Source organism: Terrapene carolina, unplaced genomic scaffold (genome assembly GCF_002925995.2).
Source record: "Terrapene carolina triunguis isolate 2854851 unplaced genomic scaffold, T_m_triunguis-2.0 Scaffold62, whole genome shotgun sequence".
Taxonomy (NCBI): domain Eukaryota; kingdom Metazoa; phylum Chordata; order Testudines; family Emydidae; genus Terrapene; species Terrapene triunguis.
Genome location: NW_020664413.1, coordinates 37,351,383 through 37,362,668, shown reverse-complemented (window position 1 = coordinate 37,362,668; position 11,286 = coordinate 37,351,383). Strand labels below are relative to the sequence as shown.

Genomic DNA, 11,286 nt, shown 5'->3' with positions numbered 1-11,286 from the left:
AGGCCTGATGCAAAGACTGTTGAAGTCAAAGTGTCTTTCAATAGGCTTTGGATCAGGCCCACACAATACACTGATATACATATGCATATAAATCACCTACATACACTATATAATCATGCAAAAGTAAAATGTACTGTTTGTATTAAGAATTTCCTGCTATAACCTCACATTGTTCTGCCTGTTGGCCACAATGACAAAATCTTCTGCTATTTCTTGTTGGTATTTATTATTTTCAATTTCCTTCAGCTTCAATATCCTTAAAAAAAAGAAGATATAAAATGAGTCATGTTAAAATCTAACATGCTGTGATTTCTAAAATCAGATGTACTAAAATAGCACAGATAAGTTACAGTCATAACTTCTTTCAAATACTGTACAGGGTAAATATATACCACATTTTAAAGATGTTATTACTGTAACACATTTATCTGTGCTATTTTAGTACATCTGATTAGCACATCAGTTCTAGAATATACAGTATGTTTCCTTATTGAATTCTACCGTTGCTCACATCCACTATGTGGAAGTCTGCAGATGTTTCTTCTAGAATTCCTGATGCTGGTTGGTTTATAAATTCTCCGGGTGCTATAGGTTGGTGGTAATTCTTTGGCCTAGTACTTCTCAGCCTAGGTTGGAGTCATGTAGGGGAGGACTGGTCAGAATTATGTCACTAAACTTTAACATTCCATAATGCATACTACTGAGACCACTCCATATGCAAGTTTTCCTTTGAGAGAACCTCAGGAATAGCTACGAGATTGAGCTGTATAATTGAAATTTGGATCTGACTTCTACCAAAGTTCAGAAGAGGGCTTGGATATGGGCTTTTAGCTTGGGTCCATTGCTAGTTATCAGTGTTTTACACTTCTTCCTACATGTTTACAAAGCTGTTGAATCAGCTCAGGATCCACTGATGGAAGCAACATATGATAACTATGACTGTAGTTCTTTGGGGGTGGGATGTGTGTGTATTCATTGCCTAGTACAATGATCCTCTAATAGGGCCTCTAGGCACTACCACAAAACAAATAGTGGCCACTCCGTAATAGGAAATAAGCCATACTAGCCTTTAGGGAACATTAATTCTCTACAGAAATATGCCCAATTTTATTCATAAAATGATTTTTTTTTTAAATTTGATAAAATGAGCCACAGTAACATAACGTTTAGGGAAAAGGGGACAATACAGAAGTAGAATTTAGTCTTTATCCCTTACAGGAAATAATAGAGTGAAATCTGCCTTTGTTGTTTAGATATTTCCCGAACTAGGCTTCAAAAATACAACCTTGACTATATTTTCCCTCTGACAAAATTTAGTTCTCGTCCTGTTTTCAAAATATTTTTAAAATTAAAATGTAGATCAATGTAAATAAAGATGTCTTCTGCGATAAGAACTACTGTATATTTGTGGGAGTTGACCAAAACATTTTGTGCTTCAATGCATGCATTTAACTTTTAAAATACATTCAAGCAACAGAAATTAACCCCCCCATAAGTATACTTGTATTAATAATGTTAAGTTTGAAAAATTATTCCTTTGGGGGGAGGGAGAAAGCTCTGATACATCATTTTATAGAGAGCGGAGATTTTAAACTCTAAAAAGTAAAGAAATGATCGACTAAAGTTTCAGAACCAGCACTTAAGCAGTCTCCTTAAAATATATTTTCTATTTGGGGGGAAAAAAGGTATGGAATAAGATGACTGTCATTGGTTTGTGTAACAGGGTAGCTGGCCCTTTAAGTGAAACTGGGCTCAGCTCTCCTGTTCCAGTCCAGGTGCTCCAGTTGGGTTAATTAATAGGGTGGGGCAGCACTTGGGGAACTCTAAGCGGCCTGGTGAGATACGCTGGCTTGTTGGGAGAAGACTCGGAGATGAGAGTTGCCAGAGAGAAAGTGGTTTCTGTGAGAGAGCAGCAAGAGGGGTTTGCTGGCCAATGTCCCCAAGCTGGGCAGGAGAGACCTGAAGACAGGAGGAACAGCAGAGGGAAGTGCCTGCTGCCTCTAAGCCAGAGAGATGAAGCCAAAAGCCAGAGAGGGCTACAGGAAGGGGAGCAGCAGAGAGGCTTACCTGCTGATGTCTCTTTGCCAGAGAGCTGGGTCCCAGTGGAGAGACTGTGAGAATTCCCCCTAGGAAGAGCAGGTTGTGCCCCAGAAGAAAGGGCTGGGGTGGAGGGTCAGAGGAGGACTCCAAGAGTCCACATCTGGTAAAAGACACCAGGATGGTGAGAATGAAGCCAGGGCTCAAAGATTACTTGCACAGGGTTGATGTGGACTATGCTGTGGGACATTTGGTTTGGGATGTTTGCACTGTGTTTTGGCTAATAAACTGTAGGAGGACTAGAGGAAAAAGCTCATGTGGACCTACTGGGAACCCAAGAGAGAAACTGAGGCAAGGGACCACTGGCAGGGCTGCCTCAAGGAAGGCCACTTGTTTACAGTGCGTTCAATTTAATAACCACAATTTTCATTGTTAAAAGACATTGTTCTGTCCTCTTTCCCGCCCACCCTATCCCAAATCCATTCTCTTGCAGTCTGGACTTAGGCCCCAGATCTTTTAGCTGAACAGAATGAGGGTCTGTATCAGACTGTCAGTAGAACATGGTAGGAGTATCAGAAAGCAATTGCATGCTCACCATGGTGGGGGAACAGTCTGGGAATATTTGGGCTAGGAAGTAAGTTATCATGGGCTTGTCACTGTAGGAGTCTCAGAAGATGAGACATTCAAATCAAATTGTGCATATTCTAGAGCTGACATCCCAGGGTGTACAAAATTTAAAATTGATGGATCAGGAAGGGGAAGTAAAATGACTGGCAGATATGCTGGGCTCATTTGTACATCATCTTAAAAGTAGTGGAGGGGATAAAATTTGGCCCAGTTCCACTCTTTTCAGATGGCATTGGAAGAGCAAATCTGGCCTGATTCCTCACTTGGCTCCCTCAGGAGTTAATTTTCTGCTTACACTTAAAGTGCCCTTTCAGTGCAAAGCCAAAAAACTTGCAAACTTTGGAATGAAATTCCCATAAATGAACTTTGGGGTGAGGTACAGAGAAGAAATCAATGAGAAGCAATGGCAAGCGAAGACTGCCGGACAGTAGAGAATGGTCAATGGTCTGAATGATAAAGTCACATTTGTTTTAACAGGTTAAATCTGCTGGTAGGAAATAGAAAATGCACAGCATTAGTTGATCAAAGCTTATGCACCCAAAAAGGGGTTTGGGTCTCAAAGGTTTATTCTTAAGGCATGTGAATGAACTTGTGATAGTGGAAGCTGGAATTCTTAAAAAGCATCTAGATTGTTACATAGATTAGCAAAATACAAATTAAAGAAAAGTTTTCCTATGTAAGCAAAATCACAGCTATTTTTACTATTTTTTCAGAGCTATTTTCATACACAAGAATTACAGCTTATTCTCTCTAAAGAGCACTATTAAGTATAACTGTGGGCTCACTCTTTGTATAGGGAGCCTTTCCCAGCATGCTCCTTTTCTGCCAGATGGCCCTTTAATAGTGCTCTAGACTCAACCTGGTGTCTGAAAATTAAACTCTGGTCTTTCTGGCTTCTTGTATCATCACTAGTAGTAGTAGTCTTCCAAAAGAATGTCGCGTTCTGGAGGATATACAAGGCAGAACATAATCCAGCTTATTTTTCCTAATTGCACTGCCTCTCTATTGCTTACAGTATCAAAAAACATGTTAAGAAATCAAGCAAACATATCTAAGACGGAGTCATTTTTATAGTTACAATTGGGATCATAACACCCTAAGGCTGCAAGAGCTATGATATTCTCATCCCTATTTAGCAAGCCAATGGTATTCTATGGTCCATTACCATAAATTTGCACAGGTAATAAATTTTGTGTTATATATACATGCACTCTCTCATGGAAGAGTAAACTGGGTTCTTCCTACCTCATGTATCACGAAGGATCCAGTTTGCCCTTCCGTAACTGTATATAATGTTAATTATTTAATGTGCAAGTTTATGTGGAGGTCAGAAAAAAAGAGAATTTGTAAAAAAAACCACATGATGTCATTTTTACAGATGTACTTTTCTGACTCTACACACATTAACAATGGCATTGCTCCTGGAACCCCATAATTATCCTAACTCTTACCCATCTCCTAAAATCAGGATGTGAATTAGATGTTACCCAGTAGCCTCTTTAATGAAAACAACAAGCTCTGAAAAAAAATTATTGCTCATACTTTATCAAATTTGGTCCCACGTGGATTATTCTGCCTGAAGTATCTGGATGGAAATATATCCAGTCGGGTTCTAATGAACAGCACTTCATATCCTGTATGCCATTTTTTGCCTGAAGGTGGAAGAGAAGACTTAGAATGATTATATTTAGATCTGATTAAACTGGAAAAGCTCAGCTCCCACCCATCTACGTTTACAGTACTAGGTAGAACCATATAGACATTACAAAAAGTTGAAGCAGCAGTGGAGCTGAATCAGTAAGGGGAATAACAAACCCTTATGGAACACCAAGACTTTCCACCAAGACTTAAAGAAATTCCATCACACTGGGTTGTAACATTATATCTAATGAACAATGCCTTTAACATGATTAGACCTGTTCCTACTTCTCCTGAAACTACACATTGAAAATTAAAGACCTAGCCTGCAAACACTTCAGCAATTCAAAACAAAGTGAGCTTTGACTTGGGACGAGACCTATGAAAAGCTTTTATACTAGCACTGAGTTTTAAAACAAACCCAAGACCTGGGCGGATACATGGAAAAGCTTACTGAGGTCTGTGAACTTGGGACGGTTTATGATTTCAGCCTCAAACCAGGCAAAATTCAGGCATTTTGGCAGAGTTTTGTTTTGAGTTAATTTGTAACAAACTTTTATGGGTGTGAACTCACACAAAATAAAGCCAGGGGCAAGAGGTTTGCCTGAGACCTGTGAAGCAAAAACACCACATTTTGTACAGCTGTACTTCACCATGAGACTGAAGGCCTGTATATTCTGATGTTAAAAGAGACAGGAAGGAAGGGACGTTGGTCTCAACAGACTAAGAGATGGGGACACGTATAGACGAGAAACTTCCCAGTTGAAGAATCCTGAGCTGGCAGGCCAATATTATAGACATGTTTTTAGCCTGAACAAGGAAGCCAAAATAAAGTCTGAAAAAGTGAGCTCATGCAAATGACGAAATGGTGGATAATACAACTTTTTTTAAAAAGGACACAATTATAAACATAGTGTTCAAAAACATTTTGAAAGAAAAACCACAAAAGGAGGATACTCCTGGGGGGAATTCTGCGCACAATATTTTAAAATTCTGCAAAAATCTGCATATTTTATTTGTCAAAATTATACAATATAATCAGACCAGTTTCAATTATTTTGGTAATTTATTTCAAAATACCTGTCAGCAAGTATGTCTGTAACAATACAGACAACAAAAAAGATTCAGAAAATGTTTTTTGACAAATAGCTTCCTTACTAGGCATATTAATGCAGAACTCCGAGTAATAATTTATTTAAACTACAATATAGAACTGTATTTCTCACCCCCCCTCCCCCTCAGAAGCAGTGCAACAGTTTGGGAGAGCCAGGGATAACAGAGGAGCTGAGGGAGAGGGAAGTAATTGCTGGGAAGGAGTCTGGTTGTGAACTTGGAGGGTTGTTGGGTGTGAGTGGGAGAAGTATAGAACAGGCTTTTTGGGGGGTTGGGGAGGGACTGTTAGGGAGCCTTCTCCTTGTAGACCCTAGCTGACCCATAGCCTCTCCCATTCAGTCAGGCAAATCTGCCCGTCTGCATGTGTCCCTGCACCCCCACTCAGCCAGCCCCCAATCCCCCATCCCCATGTTGCCCTGCACCCCTCTCCCATCTGGCCCTCCACCCCCACTCAGCCCCCTGACCCTCAACCCTGTGTGGCCCTGCACCCACTCTCTGTCCCCATGTGTCCCTGCACTCCCATTCAGCCATCTCCCTACCCTGTCCCCATGTGCCCCTGCACCCCCACTCCCATTCAGCTCCTGCCCCAGTCTGTCTCTGCACCATTAGCCCTTATGAACCCCAGTCTGTGATCCCCCTCCCCAGCAGCCTCATGTGCCCAATGCTGACCATCCCCTAGCCTTCTGACCTGGCCCCAGGGGCAGGGCACTGTGAGGAAGGTAGCCTCTTCTCTTCCCTATCTGCAGCTAGGGCTGGCCTGGGAGCGGCTGCACTGTTCTGGCACCACAGCAGCCCCTGGTGGGCAAAAGTCATAATTACAGCAATTTTCCAACAGAATGTATTTTTTGCGGGAGAAAAAAATTCTGTGTGGCACATAAATTCTTTACGTGCACAGTGGCGCAGAATTCACCCAGGAGTAGAAGGATCAGATGCCAAATAGTAAAGCAGCTTATTTGTAAAATGGTTGTAGACAGTGGGAAACAACACGGCACCATGCAGGGTATAGGTACAAGACTCAGCTCAACTCATCACTGTTGAGTTGGGAACACAGAGGAGGTAATGCTATGGGTGCAGGGGACGGTAGGAAGCACCAGAAGCAACACTGGTGGGAAGAAAATATTTCCATTGCTTTGTGTTGATTCTTCTGGCAATTTCAGAAGCAGCATTGCTGGGCTATAGCTGCAGCCCATTAAGTATGGCACTCCCTGGCCAAGGGGGCAAGCAGCACATTGAGAGGGCACTGTAGGAGAGAATGGGAAAATCTTTATTGCTCCAAGTGTTACTCAGATGATAGGGTGAGTGAGGCTGCTATGTGAATATATTACCAAAGCATTGTCTTTCAGAGCACAAATATGGAAGACTCCTTTATGCTTTTTCTTGTTAGGTGTGATGATGTAATGCCAAGGGTATCCTCCAATTTGAAATGAGTTCTCCAGGGAAGACACTTCAAATAGCAAAGGTGGGGTATCTGTAAACATTGTGTAATGTTAAGATCATTATTAACAGCCTCATAATTCCATTCGTCTGTAGAATTCTAATTAAATTATTCATTCTTAAAAACATCTAAAAGCTCAGTGTTTGATGTCATTGTGCACATAAAAATACAGTACAGATGGGCAACTAACTTCTACCTAGCAAACTGGCATTACGTAGGGTTACCATACGTCTGGTTTTTGCCGGACATGTCCGGCTTTTTGGTAATCAAACCCCCGTCCGGGGGGAATTTCCAAAAAGCCGAACATGTCCGGGAAAAATACTCCCAGCTTCCGGCATCCCTGGCTTACCTTAGAGTGGGCTCCGGCGGCTGCTGTGCTCCCTGACTCCTTGGCTCTGTAAGAGCCGAGCTGCCCGAGCGCTACCGGCTTCGGGCAGCCCCCAGGCCTCTGGACCCTGCGCCGCCGGCCGGGCACTTCCGCTCCGGGAGCACAGGGTCCGGAAGCAAGGGGGCTGCCCGAAGCCGGTAGCGCTCAGGCAGCTCGGCTCTTACAGAGCTGAGGAGTCAGGGAGCAGCACGCAGCAGCCGCTGCCGGAGCCCGGGAGCGGAAGTGCCCGGCCGGGGGTGCAGGGTCCGGAGGCATGGGGGCTGCCCGAAGCCAGTAGCGCTCAGGCAGCTGTTTCACGTGGCTGGGAGGAAGGAGGGGGAATGCGGGCGCTCAGGGAGGGGGCGGAATTGGGGCAGGGAAGGGGCGGAGTTGGGGCGGGGCCGGTCAGGGAAGGGGCGGAGTTGGGGCGGGAGTGGAGTGTCCTCTTTTTTTAATTTTTAAATATGGTAACCCTAGCATTACGTGCAAGAAAGTGTCTGAACTTTAATATTTCCCCCACTCATCTCTCTTAAGAAAACAATGGGGGAATCACAATCAATGTAATCTGCAGCTGAGTTTATAAATTATACAAATAGAAAATTTTAGGACTCAGTGCAGTAAATGGCAAAAGGAATCTAGTTCTCCTTTCAGCTCATGTGGAGCAAGTTACATTCAGCATTAATAAGCTACTCATATAAATCCTCCGTGCAACAATTGGAGAAGGTATTTACATAGCAACTTTAATCTAAATGGATACCAGAAAACTTGACAACCCTTTACTAACTAGTATCCTACAAATAATTTCTACAGCCACTAACATGGACCCAACTTTTGGGCTGAAAAACAGCCCTGTTTAACAGAATATTGCAATACTACAAAACAATCTGACAGAAAGTGAAGACTATTTGAAATTACAAGGGGAATTGAAATAAATAAATAAATAAATTAAATAAATTAATGGAGATATCCTATCTCCTAGAACTGGAAGGGACCTTGAAAGGTCATCGAGTCCAGCCCCCTGCCTTCACTAGCAGGACCAAGTACTGATTTTTGCCCCAGATCCCTAAGTGGCCCCCTCAAGGATTGAACTCACAACCCTGGGTTTAGCAGGCCAATGCTCAAACCACTGAGCTATCCCTCCCCCCATGTAATTAGCCAAGCTGGACTTTGGCCAGAGCAATAAGGCCCACATCTCTGCTTTGGTAAAGTATACTGTGGTACTTTTAATGACAAGAACTGATTATGACTTCAGTTTGATGCCTCCTTTGAAAGACTGAATTTACAGCAGTAAAGTGCCCTCTTGTGCTGTGCTGGGGCATTGGTTATGTGCTGCTTTAGGGAAAAAATGCCACCAACTGAATCAGCCACAGTACTTCTTGCAGCAACTTGAGTTTTTCCTAGATGTCTCAGCCAAATTCTGACCTGGTTTTATGCTGCTTAACTTGTGAGACTGAACAAAATTACAGCTTGAAGTAGTCTGACTGCATCCAATACCTGAATTTACATTTAGCTAGTTCTTCCCTTCCTCCCCCACCCCACGCATCTCAAGATCCCAAAGTGCTCAGCCAGCTATTCTGAGAGGAGTCGCTTTATCTATCATGGAAATGAAGCCACATCTGACGTGGAAAGTGGCAGCTATTTAGCTGCAGCCAGTAGGTTAGGACAGGAAGTGAAGACGACTGCCTCTGATCTAACATTTAGTAAAAAGGGAGATTCTAAGCAAGATTTAATAACGTAGGATTAATAATAAATGATGTCTCTGGGGGGAAAAGTGCAATATGTGGTAGATTAGAAGTACTGGCAGAGGGTTGATAGCAAATAGAATTGGTTAAAAAATTAGAGGAAAACCTCATGAAACCTCATTCCCTGACAGGCTGATTATTTTCTTTATAAAAACATTTACTACTAAGAATCCTGAAAAAATTCAGGGGGATGGACTAAATTACTAACTCTGAGCCCATTTTACGCCACAACAGCCTTACAAAGTATAGATTTCACGAGTCTCTCTTTTTACACTTATGTTGTCTTTTGCCAACGATTTTAAAGATCAGACCCCAAAACCACAGTAACTGCTATCACTGTCTCCCACCTCTCCTTTCTTTCTTATGTGTTGCTTTCTCCCATTACCCAGCAGTCCACTGTTTATTAGAATACTGTCATTGTTCTTAAAAGCTCCTCCTAGAAATGTCAATTTTCAATCATTATTTGAGCCTCTTTAGTTCATTTCCACAAAATACTCCAGTATCATCTAAATGCAAAGCCTGATTTGCTCCTGGCGGTACTAGTATATTTGTTCTAAATTTGGAAAAATAATGAGCGAGATATTTTCCTCTCCATTTTTATGAAGCTATTAGATCCTCACATAATAAATGTTGGGGGGGTTAAACAGGAGACAGTAGATTTATGATGGTTTAAAGGCGCCTTTTGCCTCTTTCAAATTTGGCCAGGGTCAGTAGTACATGAAAATCATTACCAGCCAACAGCTGTTTGGTGACCTATGTGCACTAACTTATTGATCTCTGTACAGTTCCTCTTGGATAGGTGTTCACATCACCTATGTTGTTGTCAGTCTTGGCAGAGAGGCCAAGAACTGAATACGTATGGAGACTACTCTACCCTGTCATCTGTAGAGGTGGTCTCTTCAGGTCAGGGTTACCCTTGCAGAGCAATGCTGGGAAGCGTGTGTTGCTTCTTCCCAGGATGTGTTTTTTCTGTGGAAAAATACAAGATTTCAAGTCCCCATAGCTTTTAAGCCTTCCACATAGCTTCCCAAACAGTTAAGTTTCAACAAGCACAAGTTTAGACTCTGCAGTCTTCAAAAAGATCAGCTGCTTCTTCATGGAAGCACTAAATGTCACTGCACAGGCTAAATCAGCCATCTCACTCATAAAAGAAAACAACTCAAAAACCACAGGAATGTAACTATCTTCAAACAGCAGCTATAGTCAATGTTCATCAGAAGCTGAAAATGTCCTAACCACAAACTGTTCTTGAATAAAGTTCAAGATCAAAAAGGTTTCTTTTACTTTGTCTTTAAAACTCATGATCCAAAACTCTAACGATCCACAAGCCTTGGAAATGTATCTAATATAAGCTGCCTTTCAAAACTCACACAGGCGTATTCTCAACAGGGCATCAACACTAAGTCATGGTTTAGTATACACCTCTACCTCGATATAACGCTGTCCTCGGGAGCCAAAAAGTCTTTCCGCGTTATAGGTGAAACCGTGTTATATCGAACTTGCTTTGATCCACCAGAGTGCGCAGCCCTGCCCCCCCCCCCCGGAGCACTGCTTTACCGCGTTATATCCGAATTTGTGTTATATCGGGTCGCGTTATATCGGGGTAGAGGTGTACTACATCAGAGAGGAAACTGAAGAGAGATTTCCTAAACTCCCTCTCCTTTGCAGAACTTGATCCAATTTAGATCATCATACGGTCTCATTTCTTGTTTTCATAAGATGTTACATAATTAAAGCTTTAGATTATTATCTAGCTCTATATTATATCTTTGCATTAGGCTGAAGTATCTGGCTTGTTTTGTCTGCTATTACTATGTGAAATTCTTCAATAAAAATTGATGTAAATATAAAATGCACTTTTTATATGGAAAATCATTTGTTAAAATATTGACTACAAAAAGCACAAGATTTTTTTTTTTTTTAAAGGGAGCCTAAAATTGGTATTCTAAGTGCATATTTGACAGCAGTGGGAGCTGGCAACTGCTTAGCACTTTTGTGCCCAAATATTAATGTAGGAGGCAACTACTTTTGCAGGCGGGGAGGAAAAAGTCCAGATTTTCTTTAATTAGAGAAAAAACAATTAATGTGCTGAGATGGGGAAGTCCTGGGCTTGGGATCCACCTTAAGATTTTGATCTCAGATGCACTGGTATAAAGATGCTTTTTGTATCTGAGAACTTTACACACAAAAAGTAATAGTACAGAATGCCATATATGTAAGCTGGACATAAGAGTTGTTTTCTAAAATAGGTTAGTTTTTCACTTAGAATTAAACTCAGTGTGACTGACACAGTATGGACAGCTAGAGTGGTCTAACTGCAATTGGAT

At 41.8% G+C, this 11,286-nt stretch overlaps 1 protein-coding gene across 3 annotated transcripts in view; it reads right to left on the bottom strand.

Annotated features, from left to right (window-relative positions):
* The window catches only part of DCAF17 (DDB1 and CUL4 associated factor 17), a 44,824-nt gene that overhangs the window by 11,338 nt on the left and 22,200 nt on the right, over positions 1-11,286 (bottom strand). For all 3 annotated transcript variants that reach the window (XM_026647569.2, XM_026647567.2, XM_026647570.2), the window contains 3 exons: positions 6,741-6,883; positions 4,207-4,316; positions 169-256 (listed from right to left, as the gene is read on the bottom strand). In XM_026647569.2, coding sequence (XP_026503354.1) covers positions 169-256; positions 4,207-4,316; positions 6,741-6,883 — 341 coding nt within the window. The remainder of the gene's footprint in view (positions 1-168; positions 257-4,206; positions 4,317-6,740; positions 6,884-11,286) is intronic.